This window comes from Mustela nivalis (genome assembly GCF_964662115.1).
Source record: "Mustela nivalis genome assembly, chromosome: 10".
Taxonomy (NCBI): domain Eukaryota; kingdom Metazoa; phylum Chordata; class Mammalia; order Carnivora; family Mustelidae; genus Mustela; species Mustela nivalis.
This window is the reverse complement of record NC_139029.1, coordinates 17,919,450-17,940,692: the sequence shown is the minus strand read 5'-3', so window position 1 is coordinate 17,940,692 and position 21,243 is coordinate 17,919,450. Positions and strand designations below refer to the sequence as shown.

At 54.5% G+C, this 21,243-nt stretch overlaps 1 protein-coding gene across 1 annotated transcript in view; it reads right to left on the bottom strand.

The window, feature by feature from the left end:
* The window catches only part of MAN1C1 (mannosidase alpha class 1C member 1), a gene marked incomplete at its 5' end in the record, with an annotated part of 136,445 nt that overhangs the window by 20,125 nt on the left and 95,077 nt on the right, over nucleotides 1–21,243 (bottom strand). Inside the window, 4 exons of the mRNA XM_082684700.1 lie at nucleotides 218–344; nucleotides 5,346–5,440; nucleotides 11,203–11,283; nucleotides 13,124–13,239. Coding sequence (XP_082540826.1) covers nucleotides 218–344; nucleotides 5,346–5,440; nucleotides 11,203–11,283; nucleotides 13,124–13,239 — 419 coding nt within the window. The remainder of the gene's footprint in view (nucleotides 1–217; nucleotides 345–5,345; nucleotides 5,441–11,202; nucleotides 11,284–13,123; nucleotides 13,240–21,243) is intronic.

Genomic DNA, 21,243 nt, shown 5'->3' with positions numbered 1-21,243 from the left:
TCCTCCCTGCCCGGGCAGAACCCTGATGACTCCCTGCGTGCACCTTTCTGCCACCTGGCTTCGGGCATGCATGCGCAGGGCTCCCGCAGGCAGCAACGGCTGTATTAGCAACGGCTGAATTATCGGTGACCAGAGGCCCCCCTGCTGTTTGGGAACCTGCTGAGTGGGGAGAAGAGGGAGGAGCCATTGAGGGTCGGGGAGCAGGGAGAACACTTGCCTTTTCTGCGAAGACCTGGTTGCCAGAGAGCTCCGTCAGGTGTAAGAACTCCAGGTGCAGGGACCCGAACTCAGCCAGGATGCTGCTGCTCCCCGCCATGGCCCAGCCCCAGCTCCTGTTGGAGCCGCTGTGAAAAGACAGAAGCGCCCCTGTCAGCCTGCTGCTGCTGGGGCTGGCTCCCCTGCTGAGAGTAATGTTGTGGGGGAGGACTGCTCAGTGTGGGGGGGTAACCCGCTCACCAGGCCCTGTCCTGGGAGTTCCCACCATCTGATCTCCGTTGCTCCATCCTGGGGGTCAGTACCAATAACAACCCCAGTTGCTGATGAAGACATGGATGCCCATGAACAGACTTGCTGGAGGGGATCTGAACCTAGCTAGGCCTGTCTACCGGCACTATTCTTTGTTTCTTTCATCAACCAGCCTCTGGGAGATGTGTGGGCTCTAGGACGGGGCCAGAGCTGCCTTGGTGGCCAAGATCGGGCACCCAAGTTATGCTAAATTTATAAGTGATATGGACAATGCTGTCAGGGACCATAAAGACCCTGCAGGACGCTTTCTGTCTGCTGGCTGAAGGCCATCTGGCCCCTACAGTCTGTGGCGCTGTGTGTGGGGTACACTGCTGTGGCTGGGGTTGGGACGGGGACAGATGAAAAAGCAGGGACCCCACCTTCTTCCCGCCTCCGCCTCTTTGGGTATTTCCCTGAGTTGGGGGCGGGGGGGGGGGGGAAGGATGGGCTGCACAGAGAGGGGAGACTAGGCTCACGGATAAAAAATAAAACAGCTTCTGTGTACTGAGCCACTACAGATACCAGAGACAGGGTCAAACTGTTTGCATCTTGACTTCATTTATAGCCCACAAGGTAAAGCATCATTCATCCCAATACACGAAGAGGAAACTGAGGCTCAGAGAGGGAAGTAAGTTATCAGGAAGGTCGAAGCTGGTAGATGGTGGAGGCCAGATTCAGACTGGGCTCTGTACATCCCCTGATGGTCTCCCACCCAGATGGCCCCGCACCCACCCAGAGGGAAGGGGAAGGTGTCCCCTCTCTGTCCCTCTTCCCCTCAGGCCAAGTGTGACTTCTCTCTCCAGCTAGCTCAGTGGGAGCCGTGGGTACCCACAGAGGGTTTCCTGAATAATGGATGCTTCCTGCCCTCGAAGAGACACTCAAGGTCAAAACAGCCACTAATCAGCCAGCTGTCTTTTGTTCTCGGTTTTCCCCACAGGAGCCTTCTCCCTCTCCCTCCCTCCCTAGTGGGCTCCCTGCAGGGGGGCCAGCCTGGCAGACATGCAGACCAGGGCTGGACAGCAGCAGGCAGTGGGTGGGCACCTTCCCTCTCCTGCTTGTCTTCAAGTGCCAGCTCCTGCGGCGCCCGGCCTGGGCGACTTCAGGCAGGTCGGCTGATCTCTCTCACCCTCAGTTTCCTCATCTGTTAAATGACAGTACCCACACCTCACAGAGCTATCGGGAGGTATAAATTAGGCATGTAATTACTGTCATTTTTCACATTAGGTAATTACGCACATATAAATCATGTGTTTATAGTTTATTAAAATTATTGTTTGAGTTACTGAGTTCCTGATGGGTGCCAGACATTGTAGTGTCTTATTTTATCTTCACAACTTCGGAGGTGAATACCACGATTCTTATTTCATAGGTGAGGATGCTTAGACTCAGAGAGGGGAAGATACTTCTCCAAGATCACACAGCAAAGAACAGAACTGGTAGAGCTGAATCCAAATCCAAATCCTAAGTACTCTGTGCCCCCAAATGCTCCTGTTCCGGGCGGTATCCAGAGACCAGGAGGGCTTCTGATTGGCCCTGTGAGGCCCTGGGCTAATAGAGGCTCTGCCCACTGCCTCCCTCCCAGTCTGGTAAGCCTACAAGTGGGTCTGCAGCCTGTGTTCTCTCCCCACAGAAGGGGTCACTCCACAACGCCCCTCCCCAGCATGGCAGAAGCTCCCATGGGTATGTGTATGTCTGTATGTGTGCGGTACAGTTGTGAACATCGGAGCCAGACAGACCTGGCTAATTCTAACCTCACGCCACGGCTGTGTGACCTTGGGTGAGCGACCTCACCTCTCTCTGCCTCAGTGTCCTTCCTGGTGAAATGGAGTCCTTGTGCTCACTGTGAGGTTGGAGAGAGAGAATCCAGATCCCGTGTTCACACGGTGTGTGGTGCACAGTGAATGCTCCAGAAACACGAGCAATTACTAAGATGTGGCTATCTGTGCGTGGTAGGAGCGTGTCTACACAAATGCATGTTTGTCTGGGAGTGTGTGGTGGCAAGAGTGTGGGACACAGGCGAACCTGTGTATCTCAGCCTGCTGATTCGGGTGGGTGGCAGTCGAGTCCGTCTGTGTGTATGAGTCTGTGTGTGTGACAGATTAATCCTTGGACTTGACACTGCCACTGTCTCGGATTCAGTGGTCCCTGCAGGACAAGGGTCACAGTTGTCCCGGCCTCTGCCTCCCAGATAGGAGGAGCAGTCAGGCTCACTTTGGGGGCAGGGCCTTGTTACCCTTCCCTCCTGCTGCAACCTGGGCGGGCCCTTCCTCCTGGAGGGCCCCGGGCTGGGTGGTGGTGTGCAGCCCAGCTCCCACCAGTGGGCCCCCTCTGTAAAGAGCAAACTCAGCGCCCCGTCGGCTATAAACATCCCTGACATTCCCCCGGCTGGAACAGGGAGGCGTTTTTTTAGCAACAGACTCTCTTACCCAGAAAATGAAAGGGAGGCGTTGCCAGGAAATATGCATATACATACATATGTATACAGCACCCGCAGCAGGCAAATAGCCTAAAAATAAATGCATTTTCTTAATCAGAAATGTCAGGATCTGTGTTGCAGCCGGTCTGGGCTCTGCGGGACCAGGGTAAGGCAGGCAGCCAGCACAGGGCCACGCACAGACGCAGACGCGGGAAGGAGGGCCGAGCTGAGGTCCTCTCCCAGACTCTAGGCAGTGAGGACGGAGAAGCCAGCCCTGGGACAGAGAGCCACAAAGACAGCGTGATTGCATCTCCGCTTCCTGACAGCTGTGGCTGTGTTTCTCCAGGATTAGTGTTTGTGGGACAGGAATCGGAGCAGTGATCCAAACGTCCAGCTCTGAGAAGTCAACCCTAGCATGGAGAATGGGATTTGACTGGCTCCAGGGGCCCCCTGTGGCCTATGGTGAGACTTATGTGAGGTCGCACCCCAGGAATGCCCTCGGACCACAGGGACGGACCCTGTGAGGCCCCATGCAGACTGACCTGAAGAGTGAAACCTGCCCAGGACCGCAAGGAAGCAGAGGCAGAGGCACTGAGGCGCTTGACCAGAGCCCAGGGCCTCTACTTCCCTTCCAGGCCACTGGGGGGCGCTGCCGGTGGATGGAGAGTCCAGAAGGAAGACATCACTTCAGGAGATGGAATGGGGGAAGTCTGGTGAGATGGAAATACTACAACCTTCCCCCCTGACTTAGAGCTGCGGGAGAGCCTCCAGAACGGCCCCGGGGAGCTCCTGGGTGCCTTCTGCAACATCTCCCGGGGAGTCTGCTCTTGAGGCACAGGGGTGGCAGGGCTCCTGTCCCAGGGACGGCCCTAAGAGCAGAGCTGTCAATCTCTGACCAAACGGGCTTAAATCATATCCCCAGTTACCTAGTAGCTATAAGACTTTGGGCAAGTTAGTCGACCTCTCTGAGACTCTGTTTGAATAACGGGGGTACTATAAATATCTCCTCTCAAAGGGTTGCTGTGAGGAGTACTTGGTGAGGCAACATCCAGAAACCCTTAGCACAATGCTGGGCACGCGAACTTGCTCAGTAAGCGGCCGGCCCAGCCGCATGGCTGATCTCTTATCCTGCACACAGGCCCGAACACGGATATTTGCTGAAGGAAGGAGCAAAGACTTAGACAAGGATCCTGCCCTCAGGAAGCTTCCAGGCCAGCAGGGAACATGAATAGGCACATGCTGAGGCCATAAGGAGGCAGATAAATTGTCTGGAGTCCAGGAAAGGCTTCTGGTTTTCGTGGCCCAGATGGCAGGGCAGCTGGCCTTTGGCAGCCAGGGAAGCTGTGAGAGGAAGGCGACCAGTGGAAGAAGAGAGTGAGGAAAGGCAAGACAATGGGGCACTGGGGGTCCTCAGGAGCAAGACTCGTGCTCATAAAGATTCATCCATCATTAAGCTGGTTGGCCATTAGTTCTCTTGACTCTGACCCCACCCCTTCCCCTCTCTGGGTCTTAGTCACCACATCTGGACAATGGGTGGATATAAACACACTTTCATTCCTGTGAGAGGGAAGGGCAGCCTCATGGGGGGCAGGTAAGCACCCCCAGGCATTGGGGCTGGACCCAGCTCCAGACCCGGCTCTACCCTTCTCTCATTGCACAGCCCCCAGTCCCTTCCACTCTGACATTCTGTGACTTAGTGGCTACCCAGAAAGTCTTTAGTTCACACACTGGATTAAGCAATAGATCAGGAAGGAAAATCATGGAAGCAGCCAATAAGAATCAATGTTTTAAAACCAGGTCAGTAGAAAGAAGCATTACTGGTGGCTTCTTTCATTAATGGAACCATTCAGGAGTCTTCTCTGTGGTATAATCCATATATTCAGCAATGAAAACTTACTATTTTTAAAGAGGAGGTAATTCCAGTAAGTATTATTAAAAATGGATTTGGAAGTCCAGATTGTGCCCAGGAATGGCTAGCTACTGGCTTATGTGACCTGACAAGGGCATTTCTTCCTTGGAGTCCAAGCTTCTGGGTTCTGACACTGGGTTCCTGAAATCTAGCCCAGGGGTCCCTCTGCTCAGGGTCTTGAGACCCCCAAGCAGTTTGGAGTACCTTCTTGTGGCGGGAGCCTGTGATGTGCCTACTGGCTCCTGACCCTAGCTGGGCACACCTGTAGGGCTGTGAGTCAAGGCAGTGTTAGGGCACAATCACAGACCAGCTGCCCCCTCCCCACCATCAGGCCTTATGAATCCTAAGCCCCAGGTTTGGTGACAAGCATCAGCCCTGGAGAGCTCTCAGCTAAAGCTAGTCTCTGCTGTGCCGCTGACTCGTTATGATTCCCACGGTGGGTCCTGTCCTCTCCGTGCCTCAGTTTCCACATAGATGCACCCAAAGCCACAAGCAGGAAACCAGAAGATGGCCTACCTTTTGAAGTTCACAACACCTTTTGGGATACCCGTGGGGGTGTTGAAAGCCGGCAGAAGCTTCTCTCCCAGCTTGATGGCCTTCACTCGGAACACCTGTAAAGGAAGCAGCATCGTGAATGGGTCTGGGTGGGCGGGCTCCTGTGGGCAGAGGGGCCCAGGAGTTGCGGGCTGGGGGGTGGGTGGGAGGCTCAGGTTCCAGCCCTGCCTCACCGTGCCACCACTGGGAGCTTCTCAGCAAAGTGTTGCCACCCCGTGTGCAAAACCAGGGAAAGGGCCTTTCCCCCTTGACACTGTGAATCTTCCCATCGTTCCCATTTTACAGACGGGAAGGAGCAGAGAAGGTGAACAGTTAAACTACTGACATGGGGGCCAAGGAGCAGTAAGGAGGCCCCAGGCCCCAGGGCCCTGCTGGAGGCTCTGACCCCCTCACATTGTTCTTCTAATTCAAAAGCACCTGTGACCTTCTGATGCCTTAGTTTTCCTCTTAGGCATCTATTCTAAGGAAACAAGTAATCAAGGATGTTGTAAAGGTTGAATTTAAGGGCTATTTATTCCAGCATTGTTTATAATACAATCGTGGAAATATGACGTGGAAAATAGAAATATAAATGTAAATATAAATAAATAAATAAATAAAATATAAATAAAAATAAACACAAATATAATCGTGGAAAAATGACGATATTCTAAACATCAAACAATATAGAAGTGGTTAAATTAGGACTTATCCATGCAACAGAAGACCAGGCAGCCACTGGAATGATATAGACTATTACTTCGTAACAAAGAAAGGGTTTATAGCTTATGAAAAGAAAAGTAAAATTTGAAATAATGTAGTTCAACTTTAGTAAAAATTACATGCACACGGATGCGTGAGGAAAGGCTGGCAGGGAAATACACCAAAATATTAACGATGCTCGCCTAGGGGTACAGGGTAGGCTCATGGAGGAATTTTCTTCCTTTGGCTTATCTCTCTTTCTGTGCTATTTTTAATAATAAAAGCAAGCCTACAGTAAATATTATTTATTTTTTATAACGTGAGATGTAAGTTCCTTAGCAACTGCTCTGGGTGGAACAACACGTTTCCTTTCGCTTCCGAGCTCGAGGCCGATCCAGTCTACCGACCTCCCGCGGCGGCAAAACCAAGTCTTCTTGGGTCCCCGGGCCCCAGTATGGGCCCCTGAATGGCTCAGGCAGCTGCGGAGGGCCTGAGGTGGGGAGTCTGCAGGGCTAGCTGGGACGAGGCAGCGGGGCCTCTGAGGGCAGCTGTGCCTCTAGCCTGGGAGGCCAGAGGTGGGAAGGGAAGAAGTGCCCCAGGGGCCTGCAGGGCTGGGCGGGAGAAGAGGACAGGGTCCCGCACCAGACAGTGGGTCCCAGGAGTGGGCACAGGGGCCACCCACATCAGAGTCCCGGCGGGAGTTTCTCTAGAACCCAGATTCCAAAGCCTTGGCCCAGAAGCCTCCGGTTTAGCAACAACAAAGGGCTCTCATCTGAGGCTCCTGATAGTGTCACTTGGCCCCCGGGAGGCTGCGCAGTGCGGTGCAGAGGAACCGACTTGCACCTGAGCCCACTCCGGGCAGCTGACCGGCTGCCGGCTGCCGCGAGGACTGCAAGCGGTGTCTTCTCTACGCTCTTAGGAATTTTCACGTCTCCACCTTTGGAAAGCCTGTCGCTGGCGGGCACTGCAGGGTCTCAACCCCACCAGGAAGGATGCTGAGTGAGTGTGCGTGGACCAGAGGGGTACCACCAGGAAAAGAAGAACATGAGTTTACTTACTCTCTTGGAAGTGAGTAGGTGTGGAACAGATTCTGAACCCGATTCCACTCCGTGTGTGTGTGTGTGTGTGGGGGGGGGTGTTTCCCTATACCAGCAAGCAATTTGCCAGACACCAGCTGGGTACCCTACAATTCAACTCAGTTCTGACACTATCTTCCTGCAGTTCCCACAGCTTGAGGACGGAGGCCTACCACACTGCCGCACCTCTCCCTCCGCCCCTCCAGACACCAGTCCTAAGTCTAGCCTGTTACCTGTGCTTCTGCACACCGTCTCTAAGTCAGAGGTTCTCAACAACCCCTCTGTGGGTTTGATTAATTTGCTAGAGTGCTTCAAAGAACTCAGGAAACATGTTCACTTACTGGTTTATTATAAAAGGATGTAGCCCAGGTATAGCCCGATGGAAGAGATGCTTAGTGCAAGGTCTGGGGAGAGGGCACAGAGCCTCCATGCTTTCTCCAGGACTGGAGCTTTCCCCAAATCTCCTGGTGCTCAGCCACCCTGGAAGCTCCATGGCCCAGTTCCTTTTTGGGGTTTTATGAAGGTTTCATGACATGGGCATGGCTAATTAGGCCACTGCCAGTTGGCTCCTGATTCAACCTCCTGGCTCTCTCCTGTCCCTTGGAAGTCAGGGCAGGGGACTGAATATAACTACCCTCTCACCTTCTGGTTCATTTTCCTGGCAGTGAGCCTCTATCCTCAGGTGGGGTCCAAGAGTCACCCAATTTACATAACAAAAGATACAAGGATTGCTCTCAGTGCTTAGGAAATTCCAAGGGTTTTAGGAGCTCTGCCAGAAATGGGATGAAGACCAAAAACACATTACTTATTATAAATCACAATGTATCACTATGCCAGGCATCTTCTCTACATGACCTTCAGTCCCCAGTAGCCTTGTGGGCAGGGTGTTGACCACTCTGAGGATGACACAACCGAGACTCAGGGAAGCAATCTGCTCAAGGTTGTGGAGCTGGGAAGTGACACGAGCTGCCTGCCTTTCCCACACAGAGAGATGCGGCTGCAGGCAGACACGGTAAGCCACAGTCAGGGGCCCAGAGGTGAGAGAAACTAGCAAGAAGTATATTCTGCAGAATGAAAGTTCTCTGGGCTGGGCCCAGGTTCAGATCTTCCGACTTGGCAGCTGTGTGACCTCAGGGTCTCTGACCCTCCTGTGCACAATGGAACGGTGTTCTTCTAGAAATCAAGTGAGAGATGCTTCCCGGTGTTCTTCTAGAAATCAAGTGAGAGAAGGTACATAAGGGAATGGGCTGCATGAACTGTAGAGAGCTGGGCAAACGTCACCTCGTGTGACTGTCACCATGCTTGCCATTCTCAGGGGCGTCCCGTAGGGCTGGCCTACCAAGCAGGGGAAGTGACTCCTTTAGGCTCCCCCTGCTGCAAAGACAGGCCTCAGCCCAGGGGGGATCTGGGGTCTCAGGCACCATTCCACAAATACTCATGGGAAATCTGAAGAATGGAAAGTCTCAGCCACAGGCACCCACTGTGTGTGAGATGGAGGACAGAGATATGGTGGCAAGTGGGGACACCGGGCCAGGCTGTATGGGGGCTGTAACCCAGGCCTGTGGCAGAAAGGCTACTGGGTCAGGTACCAACTCACCTCGGCCCTCGGGGAACGCGACCTAAGCGAGTTCCTTCTAAGTCTTGGTTCCCACATCTGCAAGTAGGCAAAGACCCCCACCCTATGGGGTGTTTGGGGGCCAGTGCGACGGGACACATCGGGTATGGTCTCTGCCATGTGTAGGTGCTACGGACAGAGGGACCAGCAGGGCGTGGCTGGAGGACGTGCTGCCTGCTCAGGGGTTCTGAGCCAAGTGGGACTTTGTGGCCTAGTGCTAAATCACTCTCCTGTCCTCCTGTCCACACCCAGCATCCATTCTGCATCCCAGACAGTCAGACTGATGACCCTTCTAGTGACACGGGGGAACCGAAGTGACCCCACAAAGGACTGCTTTTTACGTTCCCTTACCTGCCTTGACCCATGCGAGCACCTGCACGCCCGCCTTATACCTGCTTCATCCTTGTAAGGATCAAGGAGCGAATGATTTCTTTGGAATCTTCCAGTGCAGGAGATACCATCCAAGGACTGCCTGGGCAAGAATGACCAGGCAAGGCTGCCTTGTGCATATCCTAGACACTGACACCAGACATCTCAATGTCAAGACCCCCAGGCGCCGAGGAATAAGTGACTTATGGAGGGCACCTAGACCCCGTCCTTGCTCTGACCAGTTCCTAGATGCTGAGAGGGCATGGACATCAGACCACAATCCTCAAAAACCACAGATCCTAAGCAAAGAAGAGACTCATTCTCTTTTTCCTTTCTGAGTCTCCCAGATGCTCCGTCTGTACCCTCCCTCTCTCTGTGTCTTCAATAAACTCAGTTCTCACTTCCTCTTGGCTCACATTCCACTTCTATCCTGCATGAAGCCAAGGACCACCCCAGGGGACCACCCCTCCTCTGTCCTCAGACCCAGCCAGATTATATCACTAACCAAGGCCTCAAACAAGTTCTCAGAATCACAGATACTCTAAGAGGAGGGAGGGGGAGGGTCGAGCATCAGAACTGAGGGACTCCAGTCCCCCCTGCAAATCATTGGCTCCCAGACTGACCCCTGTGAGCCCGGTCCCCACATCCTGTGGCCACCTCCCAGAGTCATGAGTGGCAGAGAGGCTGGGCAAGTACCTAGAAGAACACGGTGCCTTTCTCTGCTCCATGTCACTTTCCTGTTCTTGGGTTTTCAAATGAAATTCAGGCTTCGTTTGGCTCAAAGCCAAAGGCTCCCAACTACAATTACTTGGGGATGAATTGGTCCAAGTGGTAATCTCTGCCGAGGAGATGAGGCCCGTGGGGGAGGCCTAAAGCAGCTGGGGAGGGAGAGCAGGCACCTGATGCTTCTGAACCCCTAGCTGCAGAAATGACCTCTGCAGCCAACAGCACTGGGGCATAGTGGGGATTTTTCTGCGTCCCCCGGCCACAGGGAGTGGGGATGATGTTAATCTCGGGGTGGACAGAGCAGGGAGAAGTGCAGGGAAGGGAAAGGGCTAAAGTCCAGGTATCCAGCCCCAGGCAGGGATTGTGCTGAGCAGCGCGGCCCTCTGGGTAACGAGGAGGGAGCACAACAGTGGATGACCCAGGTCCTGGGGACTTGGCCAACTTCATGTGCAGATACTTGGGCTGCGTTTTCATGGGAGGTGACAAGGGGAAGAAGAGCCTCCCATTTCTACAGAGCTCTGTGGTTTTCCCAAAATTCTCTTGCATCCTGGAGAATACGGGCTTTGGAGCTGGTCAGCTCGGGGTCAAACCTTATCTCTCCTGTCCCATTTTGCAAGGTTTCTGTGAGCTGAATCCCCAAGATGGAGAAGGAAGCGAGGCCCAGGGGTGGAAGAGGACTTGCTCAAGATCACAGCAGGTATGGTGTGGGGATAAGACCCAGGTTTTCTGACTCTGTGCCCAGGGCTCTGCCTTCTCCCCACACTTCTCAGCCCTTCGGCTAAAGCCAAGGCAGCTTGCCTGGGGCCTGAGGCCTTGCACTCAGGGCATGTGACCAGCAGTGGCTGCCCATGTCCCGTTGCCACTGGAGACCTGAAGTGGTGTCTGGCTGGTGGCTGGCTCAGGAGAGGAGCAGAGGGGTGGCGGTGGGGGGGACAAGAGGCGGCCACAGGTGGAAATCATGAAACAACGGTCTTGGCTTCCTCCATCCTGAAAACCAACACCTGCAAAAACCAGTCCAGCAGCTCTACAAGCCCTGGCTGAGCCCAGAGCCTGTTGGGGGCTGTGCGAGGAGCTGCGTGGTTGGTGTCAAGAGACTAGTCATCGTCTTTAGAGAATTTACTATCAACTGTGGGAGCCAGTGGGGCTCACCTGGGCAGCAGAACAGAAGCATCAGATAGAAGAGAAGGAAGGGCCAGCAGGTGGCCCCGTGGAGGTTGGGTGGCCCCAGGTGGCCCCAGGCAAATCCCCTTGAACTCCTGTTTCCTCACTGGGGAAATGAGGGAGCGAGATCAGATGTTCTCCGAAGTCTTCTCACACCTGAATGGTCGAGGGGCCTCCAAGGTCAACTTACCTCTTCTCCCGTCAGGTAGAAGGCGGAGAGGAGGCCTCCGATATACCGGATGTTCACCTCAAACAGGGATGCTTCTCCACTCTGCAAGGCAGTGGGAGAGAGAAGGGGCGGGGAGCACTTGTGAGATGCCTGCTGGGCTCCAGAGGACAGCCAGGCCCTTGAGACAGGCCACTCTGGCCCCAGCCCCCGACACCGCTGGCTTGGCCACCGTTGTGCTGGGCTCCGAGGCCTCACCTGACAGTTGAGGCTGTGCTGGGAGGTGGTTTTCAGAGAAGTTGAGAGGGATCAGCACCCACAGGGCAGGCCACTACAGCACGTGGACAGCATTACGAATAAATGCTGGGTTTGGCTTCCTTCCCTAGCCTTCGCCCGAGGCCGCCAGAGCAAAGTTAGCCCTGGCGGCTCTCCAAGAGGCTCGAGAGGGTGGTGGGAGCTGCTGGCTAACGCCTAGCCTGAAGGGAGGCAAGTTCTTTAACCCAGCCACCCCCTTCCTGAGGGACTGTCCTACCTTAGCAGGGCCAGGGGAAGGTTCTCTGAGGAGGTTCTGGGGCAGACAGGGCCAAGCTGAGGCTGAGAGGCTAGAGTGCCAGGCAGACACCTGCTGGTAAGCAGACTTCTCAGCCTCTGATCTGCAGCCCGAGGGCATGTCCACACTTGGCTTAATCCGTGTTTTCTTTCTTGGGTCTGGGCTGCCAATCAGGGATGTTGGGGCATCATGCCAAGGACCAGCTCTAGGTTAAAATCCCACCTCAGCCTCTGACTTGGCTTTGGGCTGTCAGGCAAGAGATGTCACTTTTCTCTGCTCAGGGTTCATTCATCCTAAGGCAGGTTGCTCTGAGGGGTACGGGAGGACGCCCACCTGATGCCCTGTGTGGCTTCCCAGAGGTACCCGCTATGACCTCCCCTGTGCCCAGTGCTCCCCACATCACAGTCTTACTGCTGACCACACACAGTGACCATCCCTTCATGGGGGAGAGCTTTCCATTGAAAGAGCACCGCGAAGCCATTCTCTCTTTCAGCATCGCTTCCGTTTTCCAGATGAGAAAGTCAAGGCTCAGAGAAGGGATGTGACCCCATCTTGCCTTTTTCTGAGAGCCCTCCCTAACCTGCACCAGCCTGCTGGAAATGTCTCCTGGCTCCCTGGACCTGCCAGCAGCTGGCACCCTAGGTAGCTGCCGGATGCCCATTCTCTCTCCCCCATCCACCAGGGGCCACGTGCGCCCAGGAAGATTCCCCTTCCTTCTCCCGCCTCGGCCTTTCTCCCATTTAGAATGGTAGGAAATGGGAGGATTCTAAGCTTCCTCACACAGACTAGCAGAGGCATCACATGCCTCAAAATGATGGTAATAATGAGGAGGAGGAGGACACCACCCTACCTCCATGTCAGACTTGACAGTGTAATTAACCCTCCACTGTAGTTAACCTCACAACAAGCCTGTGAATCATTGTCATTGTCACGGTCATCCCGATGGCTCCCCATCCTCTCACCTACCTCTAGAGGGCAGCAGAGGATGGGGCGGGGCTCCAGGTTAGAGCCGCTCTGAGCAGATGAGCCACTTCTCCCCTCCAGAGTCACTTCCCCCATTTGCTGCTGTTCTGTGCGACAGATTCAGCCCTAGAAGGGACTTCCTGGGGACCTGGCACCCCGGGCAAGGGAGGGAGGGGTTGTTGGCTATCTTCCCTCCCAGAGGAGAACAGGCTGGTAAATACGCATGGGCTGGCCAGCGCTAGAGGTGTGCCCCACCTTGAGGCTGGTCTTAGGAGAGGACAAAGCAGACAGTGCACAGAGCCCCACTTCCAGCACTGCTCTGCTGGGCAGCTTGGGGCCAGGGTTTCTGGGTCTCCGAAGTGATAGGATGGAGCTGGCCCCTGACTTTCCAGGTGCCTTTTGGCTCTAACACCCCAAAGGTCTCTGACTCACCACATTCAGGTGGAAGTTCTCTTCTACCCAGGCCTTGGCCTCCTGGAACTCCTCCTGCAGCTCCATGAGGTAGAGGGTGTCAAGGGAGTCAATGATGGTTGCCCCACTGAGGCCTCCTGTAGGCACAGAGATCGAAGGCATGACTCAGGCTCGTTCCTACCCTTTTCATCCCCAGCCACACAAGCCCCCATTCCCCGGCCCCCTCTAAGTGCCTGGGCAGGCTCCAAGGCCAAGGCTGGCCCAGGCATGACCCAGAGAGACTCCACCAGTCTTCGAAGCAGGGGTCCAGGAGCAAGTGTGCCCCCTTCCGCCCACCCCAGCGTGCTTTCTGGGCAGTGGACCATGGGCAGCAGGCTGGGACACCAAGTTCACAGGCCAAACCGCTCCCCAGACCTTCATCTACAAGTATCTGTCCACAAGTCAACCATCAGTACCGGCCAGGCGCCCACCACTTTTCTGTGACATGGGGGAGACGGTGAACTGGCATTGGGTTTACAGGATCTTAACAAACAAGCCAGTCCTCTGACTTTTCAATGCCATTCTTTATTTTATTCTAAGACCAAAAAAAAATAAATAAATAAAAAGATGTTCACAAATATTTATCCAGGGAGTTATTTACTGCAGTACTATATACAATGGGAAGAGTTGGGGAAAAGCTCCAAATCCAATAATAGGGGATTAGTTATATAAATTGTGGCTCAAACATAAAATAGGACATGATGCAGCCATTCCTGCAGGTGAGGCAGACCCGCGTTTACTGGGGAAATATCCATGGGATCTGTTAAGTTAAAAAATGTAGGTTGCAGGAGCGCCTGGGTGGTTCAGTCGTTAAGTGGCTGCCTTTGGCTTAGGTCATGATCCTGGGGTCCTGGGATCAAGTCCCGCATCCAGGCTGCCAGCTTGGCAGGGGGCCTGCTTCTCCCTCTGACCTTCCCCCTGCTTGTGTTCCCTCTCTCACTGTGTCTCTCTCTGCCAAATAAATAAATAAAATATTTTTTTTTAAATGTAGGTTGTAAAAAAAAAAAAAAAGAAGAAGAAGAAAAGCCCAGTATAATTTCTTTGTTGTATGCTGAATGTGGTGAGCTCGCACAGAACTAAGTCTGGCAGCATGTGATTCAATGGTTACCTCCAAGTGCTGGGATTACAGGTGCTCTTTTATTTCTTCAGCTCATGGATTATTTTTACAATCAGAAATGTATTTCCATTTGAGAAAAAAACAGTTTGGGCAAAGAAACCAAACAAATGCACAAAGCAAAGATTCTGTGGCCGCTCTAGGACAGGGAGTACAAAAAGCACAAGCTGTGAGACCTGGCCCCAGCCACTGGGCCTTAGACTCTTGTCCTGGGAGTAAAGGCTGAGATAATGGTGCAAAATATCATAGCTTTCCACACCACGGACTGGGCAGGAGAGTGAAAAGGAAGACCTCCCCATGTGGCACAACCAGAGCTTGACTGCAGAGTATTGTGAAGGAGGAAAAGGAGGGAGAAGGAGAGATGCCTGGGGCCATCCGGAGGGCTTCCTGGAAGAGGTAGCTGCTTCCCATCAACTCCTTAAAACTACAGTTAGGAGTAATTTCCTTTAGAGACCAGCATGCAGCTTAAGAGGTCTGACTGTTCCTTCGGTGTCCTCCTTGCAGAGGCTCAAAAGCAGTGAGAACCACAGGCTCCATCTTTCCCCAGGGCGCTGAGCCCCTCTAGAGTCTGAAGCCTGAGCCCGGGCTTTGCAAGCACACCCGCATTCAGAGTTAGCATCGTATCTCCTTAATTAGCACTTCCCTAACTGCTTGCTTGTGTTGACTTTGCAGGCAGAGACTCCTGAAACTCAAACCCCCACCTCTCTGGGCCAGGCAAGGTCTCATAAAGGGCACGGCCTGGAAAAGGATGGGAGGGAGATCAGGAGACCCTGGGAGAAGGATAAGCCTGGAGGTTTCAGAATCCACTTCCGGAAGCAGGGTCTTCCCAATCCAGAGTCAGGCATCCCAGGGCGGTTTCAGTATTGGGGTAGAAGTGAATTTCCAGAACATCCTCCGACACTAAGGATTGGTAGGAAAACATCCAAAGCCAAACAAAGTCGATCTTCCCTGGTCTGTGCTGGCTGCTTCCCCTGCGGGTGCCAAAGATCAAACACAGGAACGCTTTTACGGTGAGGTAGAGGTGTGAGGCCTGGGAACACTGACATACCATGGATGCTGAGATGCGCCCGGCCACAGAGTGCCCGCCTGGCGTCCATCCTCTTGGCTCTGAAGCTTATACCACAGGGCCTCACACCTGATTTTTTAGGGATTTTTGAAGGCCCCACTGCCCTGTCCCTAAATTTCACAGAGGATCCCCAGAGGGGGTTGGGACATGCCTGGGATTAGACCAAAGGAGAAGAACCCAAGCTCTCTTGTTTCCCTGTGAAAACAGTCAGATCTGATTGCTAATTGTGCCCCAGCCCCCAAAGGGGCAGGAGGCTGCTGTGACCTGAGAAGGATTGAAGAGAAGCCCAAGGCCAAGGATGGCATGGCCCAGAGTATCTGATTTCTAAATCCTGCCCTGTGCTGCCTGGTGTTTTCACCCCATGGGCCCTCCTTCCATGGGCTGAGCCTGAGCCCGAAGGCCCGAGGGCCTAGGCTGGGGAAGGAAGGCAGCCAGGGCTCCTGGTGACCCGTTCTTCTTCCCAAGTGGTCCGGGGCCAGCGGCTGAGAAGGCAGATCACTGAGGGATTTACTGGCAGGGTTCCACTCTGCTCTCAGGTTCCTGCCTCTTCCCTCTGATGATCTCTCACCCCGGCCCACACCTACATGTAGCTGGGCTGCGGGCCAGCGAGGCACTTATTGGAAAGCCTTTCATCCCAGGCCAGAGGTTACCCAGCGGCCAGGCTGGGCAAGAAAGAAGGCCCAGTCCTAAATTCAACTCTATTCATACCTGCAGCCGGCCTGGGTCGGCTCCCCGGGGGGGAGAACACACACCCCTATTCAGTGAACAGGCACAGGGTTTCTATGCACAGAGCCAAAAGGGGACAAAAGTCAGGCAGCTGGCTTGGAAGCTCCACTAGGCTCGGCCCTGAGGCAGGTTCAGGTTGGCTCACTCTCCCACCTCCAGCTCTGAACCCCTGCTGTGCACAAAGGATTGCCCCAGCCCCTGGCCCCTGCCTGCCAGGCAGGAGGTGGGTTAAAAGAAAACAACCCTGGGTTCAAACCCCAGCTTGGGCCAGCAACACACCTGCTCTGACTGTCAAAGTTCTCATCTGTCAAGTGAGAGAAGACCACCATGTTAGATACTGGGGAGCCACTGCAGGTTCCTGAGCTGGGATAAATGCCGCACACGGGTGCCGGCCTTTCTGATACAGACACCTGTTCATGCCTGGCACAGAATAAGCGCTCAGTCAATCAGTTCATTGTTCTTATTCCTGGTGTCCTGTAGCTTCTCTTGAAACACTGGCCCTTTCAGGAAGCTGTGGGTTCAAATTCTGGTTCCATCACATACCAGCTGTGCGCCAAGGCAAGTCACCGTAACTTTCTGAGTCTCACGTTGCTTCGTCTTCAAAATGGGGATGACAGTGGGACCTACTTCCTAAGGCCGCAGGGAGCCCTAAATGGGGGGGGGGGGGTGGACAGAAAGGAGCTGGTGCCGGGCTGGGTACGTGTGAGCTTATTCCCCCAATCGCGTGGCCCTTCTTCCCCCACACTGGCCCTGAGCAGCCCCTCCACAAAGTCTTCGGGGGTCACCCAGGCCTTGGGGTGCTCTTGCATCACTGGTGCCTCCTGGGCCTAAGGGCCGTGTGGCATGACGGCTGCTTGCAAAACCTTTGGCCCAAATGAAAGGAAAAGTGTCGCCTGGGTCCCACCTGTGTCTGCCGAGGAAGCCAGTAACACCCCGATCTGGTTCTGCACCTGGCCTCTCAAAAGGTCTTCCTACCTCCAGGACCCCTGCACCCTAACACCACATCCAACTCCCTCCTCAGCTCAGCAGCTGCAACAGCTTCCGAGTACCTGTGCGATAAGGCAGGGAGGCGTGAGGCTTCTGGGGCTGATGCTAAAGGGCCTGGCTGATCTCAGCTCCCATCCAGCTGTGCTTCCTGGACATGAGCCACACCCTCCAGCCTCCACACCTTTGCACGCGTGCTCTCCTTCGCCAAGGCAGCTGTTCTGTGCAGCTGGGCATACTCAAAGCCCGTGTGTCCTCAAAGGCCCACCTCCCCCTGGCAGCGTTCCCTGATTCCACCCAGCTAACCCCCTCCTGCTGAGGGAGCTCCCTATCATGTGCGCGCCACGCCTGCCCCGCCAGCACTGTGGCCTTGCTCACCTTCTAACTAACCACGAGCTCCTTGAGCTCAAGGGTCCCCACTGCCTCTCTGCCCCTCTTCAGCACCTTATCTCCAAGCAGCCCCAAAGGCCAGAGCCCCCAGCTCAAGTGGGCCACTTTATAGCCCTGCCTTCTGTGACTCTTTGCAGACTGCTAGCAACTGCCCCCCCCACCTTCTCCTGGGCAACCTAGAGCCTACCTGGTGCCCTCCCCGACCCTCCTCTCCTGAGAAATCTTCACCAGCCCTTCCAAGCCCTCACTGTGGGCCCCTATTCTGTGCACCCCATCTCCAGAACAAGGGCTGCCTCCCTGTCCTCACATCACAGAGGAACTGTCGATCTGTCCGTCCGGAAGAGCAGGGCTCTGGTCTGCGTCAGACTTGTCTCCAGGCTCCAGCAACAGCTCCTAGTGAAAGTGGGCAGAGAGTGATGCCTGGGTGGCTCAGTCATTTGAGTGTCTGCTTTCGGCTCAGGTCATCATCACAGGGTCCTGGGATCGAGCCCCGCATTGGGCTCCCTGCTCGCTGGGAAGCCTGCTTCTCACCTCTCCCTCTCCCACTGCTTGTGTTCCCTTTTTCACTGTGTGTCTCTATCTCTCTCTGTCAAATAAATAAAATCTTTAAAAAGAAAAAAAGAAACTGGGCGGAGGAAAGGCTGGGAGCAGGCTGGTCCGTCCCTGACAGGTGCACATACTCTCCCCGGTGCTGGGCCTGTTCAGAGCTGACCTTGGCTCTCAGGACAACACTCTTCCTCTTGCCTTTCCTTCTAACCCTGTGACTGGGCCTGCCCAGTGCCCTCTGTGGGTCCCTCCTCTTCTCCAGACCTCTACGGACGGGGTCCGTGGTTGGGCCTTTTCTCTTCTCTGCCCACCCTCATTCTTTTAAGGACTCAGTACCACCCGGCATGCTGGGGACTCCCGGATGTCCACTCCCAGCCAGGACCTGGCCTCAAGCCCCAGCTTCCCCTAACCAGTAGTCCCCAGTCCTATCACCACCGGGAGGTCATAGACCTCCTGCTCCTCCACATCTGTTCCTCGACCACAGTGATCAAGGCCAAGCCCCTCCTTCCAGGAGCTGAGCCCCAGCCCTTGACTCCACTCCGCACTCCTCTTCCCCTCGTCCCAACCCACGGCGAATCCTGGTGACTCTCATCACAAGATTTCCAGACTCCACGCACTTCTCACCTCCTCTGTGCTCCCACCTTGGTCCAGCCACCTTCTTCTCTCCTGGGTTTATTCCAAGAGATGCCTCGCTGGCCCCTGGGCTTCTCCCCTTTCTCTGCACACCCTCCACACCTCCATCTGTCTGTCCTCAACACGGCAGCCAGAAGGACCTGTTGAAAATGCCGGTCCCAGCATGCTGCTCCCCTTCTCAAAATCCTTCCATGGCTCCCATCAGACTCGGAGGCCCTGGGATCTGGCCCTGGCTTCCTCTTGGCCTCACCTCCCTCTCCCTCTCCCACTTCTCTTGCTCTGCCCTTGCTGCCTGCTGCTCCTGGAGGCCTCCGAGCCTGCTCTGTGTCAGGCCTTGGCAGTTCCCGTCACTCTGCCACAACAGCACCCCCGTCGCATCTCCCTCACCTCCTCATTCTCCTCAGCACCTTCATCCCAGGGACGTTACATGTGGATCTGGGTCCTTGTTACTGTCTTCTCCTAAGAGAGCACAGGCCTCTGGAGGGGAGAGCCCTATTTTGTTCACTGCTGTCCTCCACTGCCTAGAATACTTCGCAGCATTTGCAAGTAAAGGGCCCCTCACCCTGGGTGGGGAGGGTCCGGAGCGGGGCTGTGGCTCAGTCCCATTTCTCAGTTCCTGGCTACAGTCTGGCACCCAGAAGTGTTAAAGGTAAACGTGGTGGTTTGAACAGACCAAGCCCACCATGCAGGCATCTGTGGGGACCACGCCCAGGGCAGGCAAACTGCCTATTCCAGGGGCTGGAGCCAGCAATCAGGGGAGGCCCTGCCACCAGGCTGAGGCCAGGTCAGCCAGGGTGGCTAAGTGGGTGTGTACCATCATCCTGTGGGAAGCTGTTCGTCGTGTGTGGCTCTGTTTCCACGAGGGACTGCCCCCCCACTCCCACCCCGCTCCTGTCACCTCCTCCCCCTGGGGCTGCCTGGGCAGGAGCCCTGCCCTGCTAGACTGAGGTTTGTACCCCCTGTCCCGACTCTGCCGTATTAATGGCGGTGAGGTTTTTACGGGACGCTACACTAGCAAAGAGAAACGGGTCAGGCTGGACAACATAAACTGCAGGAAGAACATTCAGAAGGAAAAAAAAAAATCACCCAGAGCATAGCCTATTACTGGAGCATCCCCAGAGCCATACTCTAACGGCTGCGTTTAATTTGATGACATAATCCTCAGAGACTGCTCTTAATCTGTAAAGAAACAACACAACTGTTTTCTTTCTCAGCTTCCAAAGAAACCAGTGTGGCTTTGGGGCAGGTCTTATTTCCCAAACAGGGCTGCCACAGTGCACCCCACCCCAGGAGAGGGACTCTGCCACCGCTCCTCTCTGTGAACCTGGGTGGGCCTTTGTGACTACAGGTTTATTTATTGATAAAGGGCAGGAGTATACACCAGAATATGCCAGAATAAACCAGAAGGGATGATGTGCTAGTTTCTAGATCCAGACCTTAAGCAAAGGGCAGTTTTCACTTCCTGTCTTTCGGAACGCTGGCGCTTGGAACCAGCCACCATACGGGGAGGAAGCACAAAGGTAGCCCATAAGGAGAGAACACATGGAGAGGCCACGTGTATGTTTTCTGACCACAGCCCCTTCTGAGCTCCCCGCCGACAGCCAGCGTCAGTTCCACACATGGGAATTGAAAAGCTTCCAGATGGCTCCAGCCGTCAGGTTCCCCTTCAGGCCTTTCCAGCTGAGGGTGGTAAAGCGATAAGCTGTCCCTCTTGTGCCCTTTCTGAATTCCCGACCCACCGAGTCTCTGAGCATAATAAAATAATTGTTTAAAGCCACTGAGTTTTGGAGTGATTTGTTATGCAGGAGAAGCAACTGGAATGTTCTGTCATGTGGGTTTCTGGATTGATTAAAGCGATATCCCCACTACCCCAAAGGGCACTGTGTAAAACCACACTGTCTTGTATGGCAAGGTCTTCCGGCCGCATGAAATCCTTTCAGGGATTAGGACCTCTGCCCTCTGTCAGGTCTGGGGCGGGGCTTTTTTCCCTCCAGTAATAATATTTTTCTTGACTCTTCCCATGATGGCTATTTTCTGATCACATCAAGTTGCATCCAGAGGATGTGTGTTTCCAGGCAAAGGTTTCCTGGAGCCTCTGGAAGGACTAAAGATATATTTTTAGGAACTATTCCTGGCACTTGACAGAATGTTCTTACTAGAGGTGAATCGATAGAAGATGGTCAGATCTGATGATGTTCCTGCCCTTTATCAAGGCTTCAATCACATTCAAAGTCCCCGGGGCACCGTGGGCAGGTGCCTGTGGTCCAGGCCTTGGCAGCCTCTGCCTCCACTCCGCTGCTCTCTGTGCGGTGGTGCTCTGTAGGGGGGCTGCTGACATGGGTCCCTAGGCCTGGGATACCTTCTTTTTCCGAGTTGGCTTGGGGAACACCTACTCTTTGTCCTGGCCTGAGCTCGAGCATTGAGCCTTCACTCAAGAATTCTTGAGCCAGCCAGCAGATCCTCCCGGGGACGACTCCCTCCTGGGCCAGGCTGCCTTGCTCCACTGCAGGCCTCTTGGTCACAACACTGTCCCCACCACACCACATGCGCTTGTGAACCCCAGGGGCGGCGGCTGGATCCGACTCTTCCCAGTGGCCCAGCATCCACCCCCAGGCCAGGCACAGGGAAGGTGAGAACGGAAGG